At 39.0% G+C, this 25,440-nt stretch overlaps 2 protein-coding genes across 2 annotated transcripts in view; one reads left to right on the top strand and one right to left on the bottom strand.

The window, feature by feature from the left end:
* FBXL13 (F-box and leucine rich repeat protein 13) overlaps window positions 1–6,077 on the top strand; it is a 40,683-nt gene extending 34,606 nt beyond the window's left edge. The window contains 2 exon segments of the mRNA XM_039723723.1: window positions 4,735–4,805; window positions 4,808–6,077. Of these exon segments, the coding sequence (XP_039579657.1) occupies window positions 4,735–4,805; window positions 4,808–4,887 (151 nt within the window). The 3' untranslated portion in view covers window positions 4,888–6,077.
* Window positions 6,078–6,214: 137 nt separating this feature from the next.
* The window catches only part of FAM185A (family with sequence similarity 185 member A), a 40,204-nt gene continuing 20,978 nt past the window's right edge, over window positions 6,215–25,440 (bottom strand). The window contains exons 7-11 of the mRNA XM_039723722.1: window positions 24,689–24,730; window positions 19,328–19,423; window positions 16,895–17,029; window positions 6,607–7,854; window positions 6,215–6,539 (exon numbers count right to left, since the gene is read on the bottom strand). Coding sequence (XP_039579656.1) covers window positions 7,739–7,854; window positions 16,895–17,029; window positions 19,328–19,423; window positions 24,689–24,730 — 389 coding nt within the window. The 3' untranslated portion in view covers window positions 6,215–6,539; window positions 6,607–7,738. The remainder of the gene's footprint in view (window positions 6,540–6,606; window positions 7,855–16,894; window positions 17,030–19,327; window positions 19,424–24,688; window positions 24,731–25,440) is intronic.

The following is a 25,440-nucleotide window of genomic DNA, read 5'->3' as shown; positions in this document are numbered from 1 at the left end:
ATTATATTCAGAAGATAAAAGTGAGTTCAAAGCGAGATTCTGATAGGTTCCACATCCTACATGTTTCCCAGTTTAGGAATTTTTTTTTTCCTAAATTGCAGTTCAAGGTCAATATGGCAACAATGATAAAAATTTTATCTTCTGCCAATAACTGCATCAAAAGCACAGGCAGTATTGTCACTGTCACATATTTCTATAAAACTATGTGTTTCTTTCACAACCTGTATGTTTATAGTAATGAATGACAAGCAAAAGATTGTCAGAAAAACCAAAAATGGGCCCTAATTCTCTGCTTTCAGACTAACTCTTAAAACCATATTCAGGTTCTTAGATTTTCATAGAAGGTAAAGGCTGGTTTCAGGTGTAATTTATGTTCAGAGGGTGTGAAACCTACATAGTAGAGAAATTTCATTCCCTGTTTAAGGAAATGTAAGAAGCAATCTAGGTAAAAATCACACTCATCTAGAGAATTAAAGATGCTAGTGGCTTAGGTTCTAAATAAGCAACAGAAGAAATATGTTTTTAGTTTAAAGTTGCCTTAAAATATCTGTGGCATAAAATATTACTTCATTGTTCCAAAGGAATTCCCCATTATTTATTGTTAAACACTAACCAGTCCTAGCAGACATTTCTTAATAGACTAAACGTTACAAGTATTGAGTCATATCTCTTGTATTGTGCACACTATTTTTGATTTTTTATTTTTACTGTTTTGATAGATTAAAATAGAAAACATGTGGAGCCACAAAGGTCTTCAAGTTTCAGTCCAATGCAGCTTCATAAGAAACAGTTATGGGCTTTCAATTGTTCATTCTTTCCAGTATCAAGTAGATTTTGAGATTATATTTGCCAACATACTGCCCTGCTTCCAGGTTTAATAAATATTAGAAAGAAAAAAAGGTCTGTGGCCTGGTATCCTGCTGCATATTTCTGTAGCCAGAGGCTAATGACCTTTCAGTTAATCCAGTTTCTAAATGGCAGAAAGAATCGTGGATAATCTAATGTGGAAGTACATAGTGCTGGTACAATTGATTTCTTCTGCTAGAGAAAAAACAGCCTAACTCACTGCTTTCTAAAATGTAGGAAAAGGTTGTGTCAGTTTGATTTCCTTAAGACTACTCCTACAGGAAATAACACACTGGCATCTTTAGAGAAATGCTTCTGTTCCCTGTAAAACATTCTGTGTTAATATTTCTAGATGCAACATGAGAAAGGAAACATGTCATTGACAGAGAAGCCAGCTAGTCTTGTAATTTCCCCAACCTACATCTCATCTTAACAGTCTGGTTCCCCGAAAAGATCTTCTTAAATAATTCAAAATTAGGTGCTTCCTTCTTTCTGGTCTGCACTAACATAAAGCTGGTTACATTTCTCCTAAACTCATAACTATGCTATTAACAAGTAACTCATCAATAATTCCTCGTACAATTTTTGCCTTTTAAACCAAAATTACATTAGGTCTTAATAGTTACAATACATTTTACATTTGGAGAAGATTTTTTTTTGTTTTGTTGTTGTTATGCTTTCTAATAGCTGCTGTTGGTTAGAAAGGAGATTGCAAGAACTCTTTTTTTCCTGACAAAGCAGAATTTCTTAGATGTTATCCAAATATTCAGGTTTCAGGGCAGGAAAGATCCAACAAACATGAAATTGGAAATGAAGACCCCCTGCACATGATTTGGTAAAAGATGAACAATTACTCCTAAGTCTTCTGTTTAACAAGCAACAAAAATACAGTACTGCCTTCTCACTGACTGTAATTCTCTTTTTGGAAGTGACACAGAGGGTCCTGGAGTGCCATGCTTCAGCCACTGAGTGCACATGAACCAGACGCCATAAAATGATAAAATTACTGCAGCTGACATGGACCTCAGAATACTTCAGATCCTATGTAGACTTACCACACTTTGTAACCTGGAGCATGCCTGCAGAATGCTTCCTGCTTTTCCCATTAGCTCCCTGCCTCTATTTGTTTAATTTCTCCTGTATTTGCATGACAAACATTTCTCCCATGTTTGAGTTTTTATTTTCCATTACTTTTTACTGTTGATTGGTTTCTGTAACCTCAGCTCAATAAGTTTTTTTTTTTCAAAATCTCTGCTTTTTCTTATGATGGACCCAGTCAAACAGGAACAGACTCCCCAGGCCAGTGGTCACAGCACCAGCCTGAGAGTTCAAGAAGCGTTTGGATAATGCTCTTGGGCAAATGGTGTGACTCTTGGGAATGGTGCAGTGAGTTGGACTTGATGATCCTGGTGGGTTCCTTCCAATTCTGCACATTCTGTGATTCCGAAAAATTGTTGAATTTTGGAATGGCTCAGGATTCAGACCATGTTGCAGAACTCTATTTCCCAGTTACCCCCTGTCAGTAAAATGGATTCAAACTTTGGGTAAGGATTCAATTAGGTATTCCAGTGCTGCTCAAGCCCTGTGTTTGGGCCAGTACTTTTGTCTGACTTATAACAAGAGATAGTTGGTTTGCCAAAGATAACTGTAATTATTGGCTGAAAGACTTTTATTCATCAATTGGCTCATTTAAGACAGTAAATAAATAAATAAATAAAATAATCAGGCTCTATCATAGTACAGTATATCTTAAATAAACAATCTTTTTACCATGTGTTGATGATTAATGAATGGCTGTTTCTGGCAAACCACTCAACTGTAGCTCCAGGCATTGGGACATCATAAGTTTCCAAAGAAGTAGTAACAGCTCCCCTCATACATGCTTCAGACAGCCGCTATACATTGCAGTTTCCATGAAAAACAGGAATTTGGACTTGGATGAGTTGATTTTTTATAGGTCAGAGCTTATAGCTCATATAAATTGTGCACACATTCCTCAATGGCACAGGCCTCCCTAATATAAAAACAGATGCAGCCTTGTGTTCCTGTGGTTCATAGAGTGTGTCAGTGTTGGACATTTTATAAAAAAAAATATCCTGCAGTGGTTGAAAACAAGCCCTTCTTGCTTCACTAATTCTGTCCCTTTTCCACTCCTGCCCACTTCCCCTTTCCTGCTCTAGTGGTGCAAGCATTATAGCTGGGCACATCTGCCCCTTGTAACCATCTCCAACATTTCCACTTTGGGAAACAAACACAAAAAACACTGTAGCAACATTATTGGCAGATAACAGAGCACTTCAATTTGGATTTTTTCCCAGTATTGTCTGGATGCTGTATATTATATTTTTCCAGAGCTTAGGAGTTGGCCAGCAGGGAGAAAGCCTGCCTTGCTGTGGCTGTGACACACCAGATCAGGTTGAATCTCCTGGAGAGGATGGGAGCTGCAGAGTTGGCTCTTCCCCAGGAGCTCTGGAGCCCGCTCAGCACAGGGGGGTTTCTGGAGAGCAGAGCTGGCAGGAGGGTGCTCTGCTCAGTGGGCCTGGGCTGGCAGCCAGGTCACACAAGGCATGGAAAGAAAGAGACATTCACAAGACTGCAAGTGGTGGGTTCCGTTTCTTCAGCTTGGGAAGGTAATGAAAATTGCTGGATTGACACTGCCGAAAAAGAAGGGAGAGTTGCTCTCCTTATTTTAGAGTGTCTCACTCAGGAGGCCTGATTTTCTCAAATTTTGATCTAGTTTATTAGTTTGGTGTTCTAATTCTGCAAAAGGGCAGTGGCCACAAAATGTTGAAGGGGATCTGAGGGGTTATGGGTAGGTTTGGGCATCACAGACAACTCCCTTCTGGTTCAGCTCTCACAGAAACTCCAAAACACAGCCTTGGGGCAGAGCCAGTGCCAGTAAATGCAGGTAACCATAAGGCTCCTGTGGCACTGTCCATCGTGTACTCAATTCCATTTCTGAAACAATACATGTTAAAGGAAGTGGGTGACAGAAGACACCTACAGTAGAGGCTGGCCAAAAAGCAAGCAGAAGGTGAATGAAGAAAGGGTAAAAATACTTGGAGGTGCCACAGACACTGGTTCAAATAGAAAAACAGAGAGAGGGACCTGTGCAGTAACTACAGCCTTCCTACAGAGCTATGAGAAAACATCTTGGAAATGCTGTAATACCTTTGGATGTAACTGGTTTATTTATCTTGTTTGGTTTTATATTTTCTTTCAAAGAGATTGTTATTATTTCAGTGGCATCACCCTCTCAGATGTGTGTTCAGGCAGATGCTGGCACACTAGAGAAAGTGTGGATAAAGCCCACAAAGACCATTAAAGTGCTGGAGCATGTGATGAATGAAGAACCTTCAGAGAATTGCTTTGCTAAGTCTCAGGAGAAGATTCGAGATGGAGGAGAACTTATTGCTGTCTCTAACTCTCATCAGAGCATACAGAAGACAAGACAGAGCCAGACAATTGTCAAAGGTGCACTGATAGGACAAGTGGCATATATAAAGTTCTGATTCTGACTACAAGGAAACTTTAATTTTTTTAACCAGGAAGCTGGCCAAACTGTTGAAGATCCCAGAGACTGTACAACCTTCATCCCTAAAGATATTCAGAACTCATCTGGCAAAGCCATGACTCACCTGGAATAGCTGGATACATTTAAAGCAACATCAGGTTGAAACACTCTCCAGAGACCTCTTCCAACGCAAATCATTCTGTGACTCTATGACCTAACCAATTATCTTCTGGTTTACTTTCCTCAACACCCTTATAATATTGATAGCTTTAGTTAAAACAAAGAACTTTTCCTCATTAAAATGTTTTTAGTGTTCCTTGTAAAAACCGCCTCTGAAAAGTTTTGTCATTATTATTTTTAAACTCTTGTTGCAGACAAGCTGTCTTGAAAGACACAGCTGAACTGGAGAAACAGGAACATAATGATGCTGACCAGCCTTCCTGGCTTAATATGTCTGGGATGGCAACATAACCACCTTCACCAAAAAACACAGATCAGAGCCTGAAAAAACAAATTCTTCAAAATGAAAAATGAACAAATTGTGCAGCATCTCTACAGTTCAAGGGCTTTTCTCTAGAGTATGAAAACACCACTGTTATTTTTTCTTAAAACTAATCACACTTTAATAAAAGGCTATTTGTTGCATTAGTAAAGAAGCATAGCAAATCTTTCTCACAGGAGTATGAATGCCTTCAAGCAAGACAGCTGCACTCAGACAGCACTGCTAACCCTCAGATGTTGATTCAAGCTGTCTTCATCTTTCAATAATGAAAGTTTTTGTAGTCCCGTGCAGAGTAAGCAATGAATAAATCTGCATGTGTTGGAGGATTTGTTTGCCATGAAGGTCCTCTCCAGGACATAAACACTGACTCCCCAGAGAACTTCACACTTGATGTGGCTGGTACTCATCAAGTGCAGCCTTCTTGAGGAGTTGAGAGCAGTGAGTAGGCAGTGACTACAGATTCTTTAATACACAACTACACCCATACAGTTAAGCACAGTTCTCCACTTCCCAACAGTCACTTGTGCACCCAGAGCCCTCATTCTCATAAAACCCTCTTGGGCTGAGTCCAGCTCTCTGAACAAGCTGATGCTCGTGTCTGCAGGTCTGAACTGGGGGCTGGCTGGCAGCTGAGAGAGCAGGAGAACCAAGTTAAAGGGAGCACAGATGAAAAAAGTGTTAGAGTATAAATTTGTTCCAGTTACAAGAATGTCTTCTCATCAAATGGACAAAAAAAGATATATGGGCACACAAGGGATTTGCCATTCAAATTCTAATTGCTGATAACCTACTTATCTTCCCTTGTCTAGAGAAAAATACAGTTTCACCTCATTAGAGCAGAACAAGACATTGTTCAATGCCTTTGGGGAAACTCATAAGGAAGGGTTTGTCCTTTTTCAACTCATTCTTGACCTTTATATTAACATTCTAGCTGGTCTCAACATGTTTTATCTTGGAATGAATATAATCAGTAGCTTTAGTGGTAGCACAATTTTTCTGCTGGCTGATTTAAACTTCTTTAAGCAAGTAACTAAACAAGTCTGATGTTTAGTTCCTGCTAGATTTAGAAAATTGATGAATTCAAAGTCTTGAGTTTGCTTTCTTTTGAATATGGAACAAATAACATGTTTCCTTACTATGTTCTCCCTTAAATTTTTGCTGATGCAGCAGTCTCAAAAAACACAACCTCAATCTCAGAGACTGACAGGCTTTGTATTTCAGGTGAATAATGGGACCATTAAATGGATTCAATCTTGTGAAATACCTACTAGACTGTTTTCATGTGGTGTGAATTTTGAGGTGCTTTTTTCACTTTGACTGCAGTAGGTCATAGAAATCATTAGTTTCGAATATTTTTCTGGATATCCAAAATAATTATAATTTATTAATTTTGTAACTTCTAAAAATATAATAACTAATATCTAAAAATATTGTAATGCCTTTATAGTAATACTATTATGTTTTATATATTAGTGTTTATATTAAAAATACATATAATTTGTCACATGCATCAGTGCCCACCTCATCTCAACAAGCAGTACACACAACAATAAACAGGAAGTTTTAATTACAGTAGATATGCTGCCCTTGACTCTTGAAGTCCATTAGCCAGGGGCAATTATATCTCCTGGGGAATCCTGTGGCAAAGAAGTTAATTTCATAATGTACCATTATGACCTAAAGAACATACACTTATAGACAAAACTTAAAGCCTGAGGTTAATTTCATAATGTACCATTATGACCTAAAGAACATACACTTATACACAAAACTTAAAGCCTGGCAGTCTGAATTCTCTCCTGCTCCTCACCATCCCCTCAGCTGGCAGGGATTCTGACATTTAGCTTAAAACACAAATTTCACTACTCCTTTCATTAGGTGCCATAGAGATGCATGGAAAGGCTTTTAAAAGCCCCATTTACTTTACTGTGTGCTCGTTTTACAGTAACACAGAACCCTCCACAAAAATCAGAGCTGCTCTTGTGCAGACCTCCCTGCTCCCCTCAGCCCTCCTGCCTCCCAGGGCAGCTTTGCAGGACAGGGCTCTCAGTCACTGCAGATGGAGCAAACAAAGAGATTCCAGCTCAGCCACGAGGGCAACACTTCCCTTCTATGGCAGCTTCTCCTGCAGGGGAATGCTCAGGTGGACTCTCCCCTGTGGTCCAGGTGGAGGATGCTCCTCCTTGAAATCAGCCAGATCTATGGCACTTTTATTTATTTTAAAAGCTTTTCTTTGCAGATGAGCAGCGGTAGACAAAGCTGGAGTTCTTCTTTCTAGCCACAAACCAGAAGTTCAGGATGACACAGAGCAAGTACTGCCGTTTCACAGAAGTATTTTTACACAGAAAGTTCCAATCACCCAGGCAGAAACTGCTCAGGGTTCAAACACCAAATGAAAAGACCACATAAGAACCATACTGAAAGTGATTTTTTCCTATCCATGATACAATTTGGTTGAAGAAAATTCTCTGTGATTTGCATAAACCAGCAGAATTCCCACAGAATTGCGACATTTAATTTAAAAATATTAAACAGAGCTTGTAAAGCATGCCATCTTGGAAGTGTTGAAAATGCTTTTTAAAATTTTTAAATGACAACTCCAAACTTTTGTTTGAAAGCTACCAGCTTTTAAACTGATAGGGTAAATGGGTCAAGTTATATGAATTCTGAATATGGAAGATCATCTCATTCCTAAAAGGCACTAAAAGTAAACCAGACTGTTTAGCACCAGCACTGTCACAGGCAAATCTTGGGTTAAAATGCTCTCATTTTTAATAGTTTCTCTTTTATATTAATATTCATCCAAAACTTTTCATAATTTTACAGAAATGTTCCTTTGTAGTTTCTTGATTTAATCTCTTTGGGCTATTTCATCTTTAAGAACTCTTCAGCTTGACAGACTGGATCCAGCTTTGGCTTTTAAGACACACTTTGCCATTTTGTGTGTCAGCCTTAATCCATTTGTCTGTTTCATCCCTTTGATTCATGTGACCTGGAAAAGAGAGTTGTCTTAGTTTAATTTGACACACAATAAACATATCATCTTCACATTGCCATTTTTTCCAAGCTCCCTGGAAGCACTTATAGCACTTTTATTTGGTAACATTTGTGTACTTTTAGCAGAGACATTTCCTTCTTGATACAGTTTCTTTACATTAATCTACTTTCCCATAATTCATCTTTACAATAGAGTAGTGGTTTTTATTATATAGTACTGCACTTTTTATTCTAAGCTAAGAAATGTGTTATGGTGGGTTGACCCTGGCTGGCTGTCAGGTACCTACCAAAGCCACTCTACCACTCTCCTCCTGCAATGAACAGGGTAGAGAAAATATAACAAGAAGCTCAGGGATCAAGATAAGGACAGGGAGAGTTCAGTCAGCAGTTACTGTCACAGGGAAAACAGATTTGACTTGGGGAAAAAATTAATTTCATTTACTCTCAATCAACTCAGAGAAGGATAATAAAAAATAAAGCCAAATCTTAAAAACATATCCCACTCACCCCTCCCTTTGCTCCAGGCTTAATTTCACTGCTGATTTCTCTACTTCCTCCCCACCAGAGGCACAGGGGGATGGAGAATGGGGTTTGGTCAGTTCACACATTATCTCTGCCACTCCTTCCTCTGCAGAAGGAGAGCTCCTGATGCTCTTCCCCTACTCTGACATGGAGCCCTCCACAAGCTGCAGGTCAATCTCTGCTCCCCTGCAGATAAATCTCTACTCTGGCCTCTGGAGCACCTCCTGCCCCTGCTTCTGCACTGGCCTCCACACAGCAGGGCTGTTTCTCTCACATATTTTCATTCCTCTCTCCAGCTGCTGGTGTGCAGTAGGGTTTTTCCTCTTTAACTGTGTTATTCAGCATCACTAATGGGTTCAGCCCTGGCCAGTGGTGGGTCTACCTTGGAGCAGGTTGGTGCTGGCTCTGCAGGACACAGGGGAAGCTTCTGGCAGTTTCTAACAGAAGCCACCCCTGGAGCACCCCCACTACCACAACCTTGCCACACAAACCCTACATGTACTGGTTTTCCCTGGGAGAGGGTTATTTTTTTTTATAGTAGCTAGGATGGACCAACACTGATGAAAATAGTGTTGATAATATATAAAATTTGTTATTTCTGAGTGGCCCTTTCAGAGCATCAAGACCTTTTCTTCTAATACTGCCCTGCCAGTGAGGAGGCTGGGGGTGCACAACAAGCTGGGAGGGGACAGAACCAGGACAGTTGACCCCAAATGACCAAAGGGATGTTCTGAATTGTATGGTGTCCTGTTCTGTATCAGAGCTGGCAGAAGGAGCAGCAGGGGACATTCAGAGTGATGGCATTTGTCTGACCCAGTACCTGTTACATGAGGTACAGTCCTGCTTTCCTGGGGATGGCTGAACACCTGCCTGCCCTGGGAAGTAGTGAAAGAATCCCTTCTTTTGCTTGGCTTGTGTGCACAGCTTTTGCTTTATCCATCAAATTGTCTTAATCTCAAAGTCTCTTTATCCCAACCATGACTTTTCTCACTTTTACTTTTCTCCTTGTCTCCCCCATGGGGTGTGAGTGGCAACCTGGTGCTCATTAGCCAGTCCTGGTTAAACCATGATTCTTCATGAGATACTGATCTGGATAAATAATTTCAAAGATTTTAAGGGACATGGTAAGACCTGATTGTCCAGATGCCTGGACATTATTTCCTTATGATAATGGCCTAAAAAAACCCCCACAACCCTGAGGTATCTGTCTTCTTACATGTTTCACATTAACTTCATATTCACAGTCATGCTCTGAAAAGCTCACTGTATAACAAAGAAGAGAGTTCAACTCAGTCTCATTTTATAATTAAGAAACTGAGGCCAAAAGAGAATAAGTGACCTTCCAAATTTATACAAAAGATTTGTGTCCATATTGGGAATTAAACTGGGATCTTTAAAGTCCCAAATCAGTGCCCTTATCACAAGATCAACCTTCACTTTGGTTTATCTTTGCAAAGTATCATTTATTATTGCTTTAGTGTTCATTTAACTGTGTGTATTCTAAGTTTAGAATAATTTGAGCCTGGAATAGCAAGAGGTATGGCAGGGAAGCAGATTCTGAACCAATTTTGCAAACATGCTCCGCTCTGCTCTGACCTGTAACACAGCTGAAATTAAATTTTGGCCACAGCAGAAACAGTGGCAAAACTCCAACTGACATCACTGCGTTGGTTTCCACAACTCAGGCCTGTGTGCCAGAACCTTTCAATAGTGTTTCAGTGCTTTAGCAGCTCTAAGTGGGATTCATTTAAGTTCATGGGCCAAGCCCACAGCAATTCACAACAGGCTGAGTATGGTTTGGAAGTACGGAGCTCTCAGAGGAGTCCAACAATGTCAGAGTCACTTCAGTGTCCCTTGTTATCAGACTACAACATGCCTTCAGGTGTCTCCAGGGGGATGTCTTAGTACAATTTCTGCACTCCTCATTGCTCCAGACAGCAACAGTCTCAACCACACTCAGTGTCAGTACCATGCCTACAGTAAAGCAGAATCCTCTACTCATCTGATTGCAGACTTAAATCTGTGATGAATCACCAAGTTGGACTAATGTGTTGTATATGGAATCCATTAAAATTTGAAAGTTCAGTTCCTGAAAGCTTTCCTGAATCGCTGATTTTCAATAGTATTGTATTAGAGAGTATAGAACAAAAACTAAAGCAGAATCTGTCACTTAAGCATAGATAGCACTTAAAGCATTTCATCAGTCTGGTTTTTAAACAGGAAGCAGCCTCCAGATGACAAGAAATTGAACAAAGTAGTATAAAGGAAAATTTCAGCTGATCCTTTAACAGAGCTGTAGAACACTAAAAATACAGGTTTTTCTCATAGGGAGAGAGCACACAATAAATGCAGGGCAGAGATATATTTCCAGAAAGTGCATATTGGAGTGCTTGGTCCCAGTTCCTCTCTCTCATATTTTTGTGACTATGGATTGTACTTCTGTGGAAGAAACAAACACTGAAGCACAGAATCTGGTGTGCTGCAAATGGTTTCATGCACTGCTTAACACCTTGGCAAAAAAATTAAAGAAGAGTTTAGGGAACACAGGAACAAATTTACAAGCGCCATTTTAAAGCTGAGTTTGTCTGACCTCTGTTTCTCATTTTGTTTTTGCTATGTGAATGCAGAAAAAAGTTTTGTTCTTACACTTCTGGAAATTTGCCTGTGAGGCAAATATTAAGGTTATTAAGCCCATTACTAGTAGGAGGTTCAAAATTATTTCCTATATTTCAATAGCTTTCTGTATGAGGCACTAATCAAGCAACAAGGTTTAGTTGGAGACCTTTTGATCACTGCTTGGGTCTTAACTGTACTCACTGCTTGTACTCTGAATACCAAGAGAACCTACGTGGATTTTGACAAAGACTTTACTAGCTTGATTAAATCACAAAAGCAAACAGCCTCCTGGACTGAGAATAGGGGGGGAGAATTAATTTCAAATCTACCAGTCAAGACAGCAGCATGAGTTCAGGAGAAGACAGATACACTGCTAGGCTGTGTACACCTTTCAATTTAAAGCCCTGGAAAAAGGGTGTGTTTTTTCCTCCTCCCCAGTGTGTGGTGTTTAAAGGAAGGTAACACCTTTGCAAAACTTTACAGTCAAGCACTGTTTATTTACTTGCCTTCCTGGAGACTGGAGAAGTTGAGAGCTCTATTTTCATACCACAAAACACAAGAGGATCATATTTTAAGCATTGTTCATTGGTAGCGTTAGGACTGTGGTATACATCAAAAGGTTGTGAACAGCTTGAGTTGAATGCAAGCTGAAACCAATAAAAATCTGTAGGATAGCATCTCATCTAATGTGTTTAATAAAAGTTGGATGAACTTTCTATTTGACTTGAAGGAATGTAATCTTTTCCAGATACAACCTGGGTCTTTGTTTATTTTTTTTAAGATATTGCTTAAGGATCAAGGCTTCACAGAGGGCAGTGTGTAGAGGGACATTATAAAACAAAGCTCTTCCCACTCAATTCTAGTGGCCAAGAGTCAATAAAAACTGCTTCTAAGAAAGAAGGAAAGTTCTGAAGTGCCTTGAGAACAGACTAAACAGGGGAGGGCATGACAGCAGATAGTGTTACTCCTGGGATCAGAACTGCAATGCTGACTGCAACAAACTCAAGACAGCTGCACACTGGGAGCACTTGTGCAGCTGGTAAGCTTCAGATAAAACCTGAAGTTTCAGCAGACTGACATAATACAAGCTCTTTCAGTTATTTCCCTTTTAAAGGCAAGTTGCTGGTCTCACGTTATTCACTGCCCCTTCAGCTGTGTTTGTATTCAACCCTTGAACTCCAGGCAGCTAAAAACACAGATACTACCTTGGAGCAAAGAATACAGAATTTCTCATAATGAAGACTCTTAAACACATAAAGCTTTGTGCATGGTACAAGAGACTCATGCAATCAGCCCCCTCTGGCACACTGGCCTTAAAGCAATCCTAAAGGGAAGGCCACAGTATTCCATAGGCTGCTCTCCCAGCACTACTGTATCAGGGACCACTGAGTGAACAGTGAGAAGTAATTATTCCTGGTGGCAGGAAACATCTGTCTAGATCCCCTTTGCTCCAGCAGGGAGCATCAGGCAGATGTGAAAATTGTAATATTTTAGTGCATGCCTGAATGAATGATTGTTGTAAGGAGAAAGGGACTTCTCACCACAATCTATGGGGAGAACCAGGCAGGATGAGAAGACCTGAAGGATGTCAGTAAGAGAAACCTGAAAAGTCAGAGATAGAACAGAAGTGACAATGCCCATCTTTTCAAAGGAATCTGGTAATTACAGACAGGCTGACTCTCCAGAGGCACGGGAAGAAGGCCAGCTAAGAAGGTCTGCAGTTTTAAAAGAATAATTGGATACTTGATCAACCCAGAAGGTAGAGGCAATGTGAAAATTTTCACAGGGGAAAAGGAATTAGAGAAGTCAACGGGGGATTTCCTCTGCATGTCCTGTATTCACCTCTAAGGGAAGCATGAATTAACATGGGAGAGTCCTGTTACCTGCATGGCCACCAGAGGCATGGCTCAGAGGAACACTGCTCTCAGCTGGCTCAGCACAACAACTGCGAGCAAGTATGTCTCAACTTGGGAGAAAACCATAACTCCCAAAGCATATGCTCTTTGTGTAAGAGCAGAAAAACACAGAGAGGTTTGCCAGTTGAGAAGGTAAAACCAGGGACACAGAGTAACAACAACAACCATCCACAGCCTCCGAGGAGCACCTGAGACACGGTGGAACTTTTACCATTTTAAAACTCACACAGCTGCTGCAAACCAGATGAAGTGCCTGCAAAGTTAAAAGATTCCTCAGCACCAAGCAGATGGCATCAGGTGAAAGGTTGCCACTGGATATGAACTCGGCACTAGAACTGGGGCAGGGATGGAGAAACATCCAAAATCAGGCGAGTCCCTGGCATCTCATCTCGCTCAGAGATGAGATTTACATGGTTTATTTTCCAGGCAATTAGGTTTGGAAATTGACACCATTTGCTACAAGGATTCAAATAAGTCCCTGAATGACTGCAAGACATTTTCCAGCAAGTTCACAGTGGTCAACACACAAGATGGCAACCAAAGTAGCTGAAGTGTGTCCAGTGGCTGCATTTCTTTCAGTCCTCATCCACCCACATGCCTGATAACATTCCTTTGCTACTGTGGAGGGGGTGGGAGCAGATGGTCACATCAAGCTGGGACAAGAGCAAACAGGGCTGAAAGCCTCTCCTGGGGCAGCACTGAATTTGGTCTGAGATGCTCACATCACCTGGTCTCACAACCTGCAGTACTGGCATCCTACTGCCCCCCAGACAAGTGCTACAAGGAAGTTTAACTTGCTCTTTAGCTAAGTTTCCTTTACCATAAGTTATAATTTTTAGTCCTATTGCCACTTGACAGAACAATTTATTTCCTTATTTCTCTGTAGCAACTTCTTATGTACTAGAAAAATGCATCATCTTTTCCCTTTGTCTTCTCTTTTGAGATAAAACCAGAGCTTTTCAGTCTTCTCTTGTTAATCATGATTTCAGGACTCTGATCAGATGTTCTCCTTTAGAGACTCTACAGTTTGGAAGCACAGTTCTCAAAACTGGACACATTTCAGTAAAATATTACTAATGCCATGTAAAGCCAAAGGATTATTTTGAGTTTTGCAGAACAATCATGTTAATATGCTGTTTGTTTTCAATGGTGTAACACTATTGTTTCCTGATATTATTTAAATATTGCTCCTCTTGGGACTACACAGGTAATTGTTCACTTAGAACTTAACTTATTGGAAAATGGCCTAAAAAGCATGTAAATCAAAATAATATGAACTTTAACCTTGACCTTCAACATGTCTGCAACTCCTTTGACATAAGTGTCTTTTAAATTCATTTTCTGCTTAAATATTTAACACTTTTTAGCCTGCTACTCCTTCTCTTACCACATGTAGCACCTACAGCTAATTACCTCCACAGGCATAAGATTTAAGAACACAGGCACACCTGGAAACAGGGAGAAGGCAGACATTGAGCAGGAAGGGCTTCTCTTCTTGCCAAGGAAAAGAAAGAACACCTTAACATGACTACAATCAGAAATTACTGGAATTACTCAAGAACTCTAAAGGCAGCCAAACACTTCCACTGATGGAAGCTGGACCAGTGCTTAGCATGAACTCTGTTTTTGTAACATTTCATTATAGCATACATATTGCTTTCAAGACTACCCACTGATGCCAGTGGAAACAGATGCCTTGCCCTTGCAAATCACTTCAAAGAATACAAACTCCCCGTCACTGCTCTCTAGTTCCCTCCCTTTCTCAGCAAGTGTCTCAGTTTTGTAGGAAAGTCCCCTTTTCCTAAAAGAACAAACCCAGTTCCACACTCTCACCCTCTGTCTCTAGAGCACTCACTCCAGACTTCCATCACCTTGCTTTCACCAAATCCCACTCTATTCCTTGGCTAGCTGGCAAAGCCCTGGATGTGAGTGCTTGTGGGGCTGAGCTGTGCTGACCCCCTCAGTGTGGGAGTGGGGGTGATGGTGCACATGACAGCTGCTCTAAAGCAGGAGGGAAGGCTTTCCTAGAGCAGGAAAGTGCAGGAATAAGTGCATGTTTACCCAAGTCACAGAACTCTGCCCTGTCGTCTTCCCACTGGACAGCCTTCTTAACACATTCAAAGACTCCCAGAGGCAAGCAAAGCTTCCTAAACGGTCACAGTTCCCATGTTATTCACATGAGAACTGGATTTTCTGAAAAATCATCTGTTTTTAAACTAATCTTTGAAGTCAAAAGCATAAAACTCTTAAACCGCCATGCTCTTGTGATTCAGTTTTTAACCACTTGGCAAAGCCCCTCTTCACTCTCTATTTTACATTTCTTCAGTCACAACAGCAGGACAGCTATGGACCTTGCACCTGAAACTTCAACACTGAATAATGCTCCCAGGAGAGAGAAATTGTATTAGAAAATTACCAAATATCACGTTTAGGAAGAAGCAATTGTTGATAGTAAGGGGGCAAGTGCAGAAAGAATACACTGTAAGGAAAAGAGAAATAGAAGGAGGAAGTATTTCCCTTTTTATGTAATGCTGTAACTTCTTTAAACAACTGATAATCACTGGCCTAATGCTGTTGCCTTTGCATAATTCTTGATGATGTCTGTGCCTTTGGGACGTGTATATTTGAGAGTTAACTAATCAGAGTTCCTGTTTCTGGCCTCAAGTGCCAAGATGGTTTCCATACAGAACAGTGGGTTGAAAAATTGCATCTGCTTCAGTGATGACTGTCCCACACAAACACTGACTGGGTTGTGAAACCAGAGAAGTCATTCAGCTGTGTATATTTGAAACACCACTCTTATCTTGAATGTTGCCAAAGTAGCAAGATGATTGATTGGCTGGTGGTCCTCATTCACTGGGAGGAAGTGAATTTTTGTTTTACTGCTGAGGTGATTCATTACACTGAGTCTCATTAGAATCTGGGGTCCTTCCACAGATTTCTAGCCTGACAACCTCTAATTATGGTTTTTATACAAACTGTTTTTAATAAGCACTACTAAATTTAAGTGCTAGTTACTGTTCCTAGGCAGGAAGAGCTATATAAGCAGGCTACATACTAAAATTATATAATTACACTTTCAATGTTTTCCTGATTCTGAGATCCCCATCTTACATGGGGGAGGAAAAGAGTTTTTATGCATATTTTCTTAGGTTTAAAACTCAAAGCCTTACCCCATCTGCTATCAGAGCAGGTCACACTGACATAACACATTCAAACACAGAGCTGGAGGCCTCAGACACACCAAGTTAATGTTTTCTCTAGAGCAAACTGTGTAATTGGTAAAAGCAACAGCCTTAACTTCTAGATAGCCACATCTGGAGTGTGGGAGAGAAATACACCCCCTGACAGAGAATTGTACAACTGTTTCCTAAAGCAGGAAACAGCAAGACCTGGGATTCTAAGTTCTGTTTTAAATGCCTTACAAGAATACTTGCAGTAACTGCAGGTACCTTTCCATGTACTCTCTCTATTTCTCCAGCTCCAGTTTCTTCTGCTCTTCTCATCTCCCACTCATCATTTCTCAGCCTATCCTGCACTACTGTACATTTATAAATATGCCATATACCCCTTTCATTCCCCACTTTCACTCAGAAACAGACAGATTTCTTTTTTATTGTTATATTTTTAATATAACAGATTGCCTAGGAAAGTCTATGTGACTTTCTAAGCCAACAAAGCCATGGGTCAAATTCAGCTCTGGATTGTCTCCCACAGATCCACTGGACTAACACTAAGGAGAAATTTGGCTCTAAGCCTTTTGTTAGAAGAAGTTGATTATATTCACAAGTCATGTGAATGTAAAAACAAAATTTTAAAGTCATCCAGTAACATGGGGAGTATAACAGCACAAGCAAACATCTGAACATGAAGCAGATTAAACAAGCAGCTGCCAAGGGCAATAAACTAATAAAGAAATGTAGATGCCTTTGACTTAGGCCAGACAGACATTTATTGGAAGCCAAGATTAGTAAGCCTTACCACTTAGAGTTACATGATCATCTTTGGAGGCACTCTGTGTTTCTTTTAACTGGATCTCTGAGCTCACATCCACTTTTCTTCCAGACAGCTCTAAATAGGCTTTGAGAGATGCAGGTACCTTGACTGTAATTGAACCTGGTAGAAATTTAAGTGAAAGATAGTTTAGCCCTGAGATCAAAGCATGAAATAGTCCATTATTTCACTAACTTGAATCAAATCATCATTTGGTTGTGCTTTGTCAGGTTTTTTTTTAAGTCTTCAAAAACAGTAACCTCTTTTTTTTGGTCACTGAAAGGATAAATGAAAGTATCTTCATTTATCATAAACAGAGTATGTTACATATAGAAAATGGTATCACAGGATTTCCTTCACAGACAGGAAAATAAATAGTGACATACACTTCTAGCAATGTCTTGGTAGAGGATCTTATTACAGGAATTATCAGGGGAAGCAAATATAATAGATCTCACATTATGACTTTAAGTTATCTCATTATGACTTTAAGTTCATCTTCTAGTTGTATATTGACATTCCAGAGCAAGGACAGAGCATCAGACTTGACAAATAACCCAGTCACTGTGTGGCACAAGATGAAAGAATTGTTCCTCTGGAAGGATGAGCTCTGCTCACTTACTGTGAACTCTAGCAATTGTCTTTGCTTTACTGCTTAGGGCAGCTGTTCACATCCTCCAACAGATGCAGTCTCAAAACTGATTTATCAGCTTAGACTATGCATCACTAAAATGTAAACTAGTAGCAAAACTGCAGCTTTGGTGGCCTGAATAATTCTACTTTGAGATTAAAACCAGAAATTCTGACTGCTGCTTCCCCTAAATATGTGCATCTATGCATCAGACCAAAGGCAGACACTGGGCCTCCAACCTGCCCACATTAGTCATCTTTGGAATAACTCAGTCACAAAGTCTGAAAGCTCTCTCCTACACATTAGATCAAAAACCTGAAAAATTCAGAATACGCTTCCTTTTTATGTGCTCCTTAGTTTTTGCTCAATTTCAACATTTAGAAAAACATAAAACAGTTTCTTGACATACATCCCAGAAGCTTCAGCAGAACATGGTAAGAATCACAGCTGAGTAGCACCAGAAAGCAACCCTGGCTAAGCAATTTAGACACAGCAGAATCACTTGCCTGTGACAGTTCTGATGAACAAATAACTTCCAGTATAATTTAGGCCTGCATTTTGCTGGATACACAAAAGCCTTAGAATAAGCAAGGGAAAAGGTCTTCATCTTTGGGTCCTCTTTGGAGAGTTGCTCAGTGATGACTCATAAAACCCGACACACATGCAGCTCATTTATCACAAGTGGGACATTTTCTACACTGCAGCTGTCAGCAGTTATTCTGAATTTACAGGGTAAACAGAAACAGAACTTCAACTTTGCCTTTACTAAACTGTGCTGCCAGAAGAGATGGTAGAAAATATTTTGAAAATAACATTAATTAGCTTTTATTAAATACATTCCTCTTTTCTTCTAGCTCAGAGAGACATTAACTTAGCAAAATAAGCGATACTAAAGGTAACCAAGAAATAATATAAAAATAAACTTCTTTGTACTAATGAAGCCAAAATAGATTGTACAGAAGGATGCACAAATTACTTCAATTCATTGACACCATGAGTCCCATTTTGAGAAACCATTAGGTTTTAACAGGGCACAGGCTTTGTTTCACAGGAGACAGAAGTGGACCAAATACCACACTTAAATTAACCATCTGAAGTGTCTGACATGACATTAAAATAAAGTGTAAAAATGCTGCAGTGTGTTTTGGCTTGTTTTGGATTTTTTTGTGGTTGTTGTTTGCATTTTGAGTTTTTTGGTGGTTTTTTTTTCCCCAAACTAGGATTAACAAGATGTACTCAGGGCTCTGTAATTTACAGCATCATATGTTCAGAATGGCAAAACTATGAATTCAACTTTAGGTGTGAGCTTTTAACTAAGAAGAGAAATTTTAGCAAGTAAGCAGGAGAGAAAATGAAGGGAAAATGGTAATATAAGGCTCTCCCATTTTTGTTTTTCTCCACTCCACTCAACATACTAGGACATTTCAGTCAAAAGGCAAGAAAAATACAGGTATGTGTGTCAGTTATCACTGCACATACAGCATCATGGAGAAAACTGTGCTCAAGGCAAAGGAACACTGCAACCCCAGACAACTCTGCAGAATTCTGCTGGGCATATTGCCAGAAAAAACCAAAAACATTGAAAAACACAAACACATTTAGTCCATCTTAAGTATTCTTGTCCCTTACAGAGCTTATTGTATTTTAATAAATAAAGTATTTTAATAATATTTTAGTAACATTTTAATGATTTTTTTACAGATAGATAAAAAAGCCCCAAAACAAACCCTTATCTCCTTTTCTTTTACATCAAAATCCGCCAGAAAAAATATTTAATTTAATTTGCTAACCTTTCTGGGATTTCAGATCCACTTTTCTTAATTGACTGACATAAACATCTATTGTCCCATGATATGTAGAAGCTTTTAGACTTCCATCTGATGAATCTAAAAAAAAAAAAAAAAAACAAAAGAAAAGAATTTGTGTTTTTAAGTAAACATTTGCCAGAATCTTTCTTTATACCTCAAACTGATTTTTATCAAGTCTTCTGTGTTTGAGAAGTATCATAATAATTTACAAACTGTCAGCCCCCACTCAGGACTTTTTCAGAAAGCTGTTATTCTATCTCCCCACTCCAGAGCTGGGGCACACTCTGCTCCTCAGGCTGTTGCTCTGCAGTTGTTCTGCATCTACAAGGGCCCAAATGCAGTGCACATCTTTCTACAGGAATGTCTTTGTGTGAAAATCAAGCACAAAACTTGAATACTAAGATGTCATTTAGTTTCCAAAAGAGTTCATTTGCTCAGACCCTGTGCAAGGGAGAACTTCACCCAGGCAAGCTGCCCCATGCAGGAGCCAAGCAGCTGCTCACTGCAACTCTTGTTACACAGAATAACTGAACACAGGCTTTGTAAAGCCTGATTCACTACATCTGATTTATCAACAAATGTTTAATATCTGCAGGAAAACAGCATTTCTTCTGTGTCCTGGAATAGAGAGGCCTAAATTTTCTTTTATACCTTACTAGCAGAAATTTATGATCATAAAACTTTGCAAAGAAGCATTTTTACGAAGTCTTTCAGAAGCTTTAAGTGTACACTTGAGTAGTCTTTATTTCAATGTATTCCCATTTTAAATACAGACTTCCACAATATTAAGTGAAATCCTGAAGAGTTTACTTTAAAACTACTGAACATGCTTATATCTCATAGAAATTGCAAAGCAATTATTTAAAAACCTAGAGGAGCATAAAAAAATTACCTTGGTACATGAACAAAAGGCAGTTACTGAGAGGTATTTTTAGAGACAATGTTAGGAATTAAAAAATTTGGAAAGAAATCCCAAGGTACTAACAGAGACTGGCTTCTGAATATGCATAGAAAAAAACCCACCAGTCAAACTCTTAGAAGTAGCTAAAAAAATAAAACTTGAATAAAACTTCCCATTTTAAAAAGTAAAGGTATTAATGAAAGAATGAATTTGATTAATTAACAAGGATGTCTCATATTAACGTTTTATGCTTGCCATACAGTTTTAGCTCTAAGTAAACTCATCTGGAGCTTTTCTGATCCCAGATTTCAATAACAGATGCCAAAGATCAGTGAATTGCTTACAGCAGCAAAAACACAGAAGAAAATCTTTATCCTACAGCTAAAGCTGATTTCTTTGGAGGGGAAAGTAATCAAAAAAATCCCAGCTAATCCATACTTAGTCAGCTGAGAAACTGAGAAGGGCTTTGGCTAAAAAGAAAACATTAATAACTAGAACTGGATGTGAACGCTTCTGCCATTTCAAGACTGTACTAAAGAAGGTCTGTTTGAAATCTGAAAAAAGAAAATTAACTCTTCTTTAATAATGAAGGGTTTTGCTTGTCTAAGTGAAAATTAAATATTGATTTTAACTGATGATTTTTTAAAAGGTTGTTCATAATATTGGAAAAGTTAAAGTCATTAGAACTGGAAAACTTGACATGCACCAACCATTTAAATGCACTTTTTAAGCAGTGATCACTAGAAATTTTCATGCAAAAGCTGTTTTTGCAGATATTCCCCATCAAATTTAGTAACAGCCAATTACTGACTCCACATAACCTTGAGAGAGATTTTGCTGGCAACAGATACAGGAAACATCCAGCCTTTGACTCCTCTGCTTCAAACAGAAGCTATAATAAGTCCCTTTATCTGTTCTAGGCAGGAAGAAGAGCCTCCTGTGACAGGAGAGCAGCTTCTCCAGGGGGAGCACAAACAGGGCACAAAGCACCAGCTGATGGTGCTTCAGAGGGACAGCTCTGATCCACTGAAGCCTCTCCTCCCACTTCTCAAATGCAAAAGCAGCTCCTGTGGGATTCTTCCCAGTGGGAAGAGAACTTTTGTCAATCTGCAAGACTGAACAAAGTGTTCTTTCCTAGGTCTTCAATTAATAAATATTGAAATAAAAAGAATTCTTGTTTTGTGAGAGACTGGACTGTGTTGGCAGAAGGCATCAACACCAATAAAGGATGCAGGAGGAGGGCAGGAGGGACAGGCTCACCAGGGCACAGGTTCACCAGGAAGCCAAAAACAACCTTGAGAGAAATGAACACTTTTCCATTGAGGAACACTGTTTTGGGAGGATGACTTGCCAGATTTTGACTCCCAGAGTACCTCACTAATACAAAGTTTCCTATGGCTGAAGAAACTTCAGCAGAGTTTCAAAACCACCAAGGAGCTTGGCAGCACAAACCAAACACTAAACTTGACACTACAAAACTGTACAGTAAACAATCTATGGAAGTAACAGGAAACATTTTATGGAAAAAAAATCAATATGATTTATGTAATGGATGTTACAGATATGATATTATATGATACAAGTGTGTGGATACAAATAAGAATAACAAGAAACATGGAATTGTTCATCACTCCTGCCAAGTCCATAAAGACGCTGTTTTAAGTTTGTCTCTAACTCTTAACAAATAAAGGGGAATAAAAGGAAAATGGATTTAAAATAAAGAGGCACAAAAGAGTTCCCAAATCTAAATAAATAAATATTTTAACAATGAAAAAATGACCCCATCCTAAGTATAGGCTGATAGCATAAAATACATAACAAATAGTAATGGAGACAATACATATTTTATGGTTATGACAGATCAAACCTAAGGCAATTTATTTTCAAATATATATCCAGTGCTAGCTGATATGGATATGAATAACTGAAGGTAAAAATAAGGAAAAAATGTGCAGCTTGAATTCTAACAGGGAAAAGGTTTTCTCCAGGTTTCTCAAGGGGAGAACAAGGACAAAGCCTTTTACTAGAAATGGAACAGATGGTCAGTCTTGTGCAGCTTTAGCTATTTAAGAATCTACTGGTACTAGAGAAAAAAGATTAAAAAAAAGGGCACAGTGAAGCAAGGTGTCCTTGGAAGGACAAAAGTCTTTATTAAGTTTTATGGAAATAAATAGAGCTTGAAGAATAAAACCTAAGTCACACAACTTGAGAAAGACTGCACAAAAAAGTGAAAGGCCTACAAGGGTAACATTTAGCATCACTTTTCCCTTCACTTTATCAGCCAAGCACTAAGAAAAGGATTCAACACAAGTGATCTTTACTTACATCTAAGCAAAAATATGCTTTTCCTAATAACACCTAAAGACTGACTTAGCTCATGATAAAATCAGTGACAAAAATCAATCTGTATAGGAACACAAAATATTTATTATGATTTTATTACAGACTGGAGGAGGCATGGAATTCCAAGGTATCTGAAGTGTGATGAAGATTGAATTCCTGCTTGGCTAGCTGTCTAGTATTTCTTATTGATAGAAAGCTAACCAAGAAAAATTCTTGGTTTAGTTGATTGTTCTAAAACTGCCGTATGAAAAGTACTACAAGAAACTGAAATTTATTCACTAAATATACTTCACTATTATTTAGAATTCACTAAATTGCACATATTACTGAAAAATCCTCAGCAGTCCTGACCATACTCACCATGGGGACCTGGCAGAATGAATGATGCAATGCACAAAGCAAAGAAATCTCTCAAGAAAACAATTCCTTTCCTAACTAAATTATCCAGGCTATCCTTTTACCTATTAATGATCTATTTTCTATCCCAGTTTTAAATTATATCCATTAATTGTAAAGGCCATAGTCTCTTTTTAATAAATTACTCTGCTCCAAAAAGCCCAAACAACCAACCCACCTGGCATGCCTGGTTTGGAGAAAAGAAAGCTGGGGGGGACCTCACTGATCTCTGCAGCTTCCTGGGGAGGGGAGGGGCACAAGGAGGGGCTGAGCTTTTCTCCCTGGTGTCTGGTGAAACCTTGCATGGCAATGGTTCTTTTTTGGAAGGATTTTTTTACAGAGAGAGTGGTCAAACACTGGAGCAGGGTTCCCAGAGAAGCTTGTGCCCCAAGCCTGTGAGTGTTTAAGAGCCCCTAAACCAGACACTCCAACTCTTGGCCAGGCTGTTGGACTGGATGATCCCTTCCATCTGAAATAAGGGACAGAGCCTTCAGCAAACTGGTCAAGTAGGAGGTGTTCTCACATTTTTAGAGTTGAAAGTCTGGATCTTCAAAGTCTTTTACCTTTAGAAAAATCTATAAAAACACCAGGGACCATGGTGCTCTTTAGAAAAAGATGAAGTCTCTCTAGTGCTGTCAGAATTGATATCTGAAAAATAAAGTTTCTCCAACAGTAAGAGTGTCTCAATGCTGAAGCTGAACCTGGTTAGTTAAGGAAAATAATCATCATCTGTTGATGGAAAAAGCTACCTCCTATATTAAGAAACCTTTATTTAAACAGTCTTCATACCCTATGAGTTTATTTAAGAGAAGGAAAAACAGCATAGCAAGTTTAATTTAATTCTGTGGTTTAATGACTAACCCATAAGAATGTGTCTTGCATTCATTTTCCAGGAATGTTAGTATAGAGCTCTTAGAAACATAGGAGCTCTTACAGTCCCTGAACACATCTTAGAGATGGTCCCTGAAACATGCTTAGTGAGTGACTACACAGCATCAGCAGAAGTCTTCAAGGTCTGGGCCTGAGGAAACCTTCCTACATTCAAAAGATACATGAGCCTTCAATTTTCTGCCATAGCAATAATTAAAATTTGAGTTTCTCACTTTGGTGTTTGTGTGCTATAAAATACTCTGATATAAGGTACACCATAACTGATAGCTCTGAGTTGTCCTGTCATATAAATGCCCAGGTTCCCAATAAAAGTTTTATGAGCTGTTTTCATTTCTGAAGGGAAAACTATTGGCATAATAGTTTGAAAACACTGATTTATCACAAGCCTTGCCATCACCTCCCCTGACAATTAATACATCAATGATTAGCTTCCTGATATAAAAAGTAAACATAGCTAATCACTGACAGCAATAAGAGAGAGAACTACAGTAAGGGCACAACTGCATTTGATGTAGACTTAAGAATTTTCTCAGTCCTTTTATTCCATCAATATCTAAAAGATGACAGCTAGACTCAGCCTCACTTGTCCAAAGTCCAGCAGCTACTGGGCATCAAGGGAGATCTTGTGCCTTGCCCAACAACAAAAGGCTGAGTTTGGAAAGGGTCTTATTCAGCCACACTTGTGACTGCAACTCCTGAAAAGGAGGCAAAAACATCTGTGTGAAATCACCTCCTTTTTATTCCCCCTGTGAATATTTAGCCTTTAGAGAGGAGAAGGGAAGAGCAAGAGAGAAAGAGAAGGCAGAACCTACCTACTGTGATACTCCCTCTTTTGGTCTGAAGGTTGGTATTACCTATAATGAAAAGGGAAAAAATGTTAAAAACATTATTGAAACATAGTATTTATTTATTATTAATATTGTTGCTTTACAAACAAAAGTCTCAATGTATGTGAGTAACAATTAAGTGATTCCAGATAGGAAAAACATTGCACAAATTCAAAGACACCACCTGGATTTGAGGGAGAATAAAACCTAGAGAGGCATGTGCAAGGATAATGCACCATATTGCCTTACTTTGGGCAATTTTTGTGAATTGCTCTGATGCCTGCAACAGCACTACAGAGGATTTAAGTTCAATTGCATGAATAACATGCAATTTATTATTAATTATTTTATAATTTATTAACATGCAAACAGTTTCTATTTTCCTTTTTTTATATACCTATACCCCATGTCTGCTGGAGGGAATCTTGTGCTATTTGCAAAGGCAACTTCCTGGATCCACTGAACATTTCCACTCCCTCCCAACTTACTCTTGTGCATGAAAACTCCTTGTCAACATTTCCACTGACTTCTGTTGGACTATGTTAGACAAAGTGGAGAACATCAAACAAAGTGTGAAAGGCACAAAATGTAGAATGGCTTTCTACTGAACTTGTACCACTTTAAACAGGCACAGGTGTTCCAGCCTCAAAAATTTGAAAATACTTATTCTGCCCTTTCACCTACAACATCAAGAGCATCTGGAAGGACAACAGATGTACCTTGTAGCAGAAGAGACA

Source organism: Passer montanus, unplaced genomic scaffold (assembly GCF_014805655.1).
Source record: "Passer montanus isolate IOZ18808 unplaced genomic scaffold, ASM1480565v1 scaffold50, whole genome shotgun sequence".
NCBI classification, from domain to species: domain Eukaryota; kingdom Metazoa; phylum Chordata; class Aves; order Passeriformes; family Passeridae; genus Passer; species Passer montanus.
The sequence above is the reverse complement of the archived record's forward strand: the minus strand, read 5'-3'. Positions and strand labels throughout refer to the sequence as shown.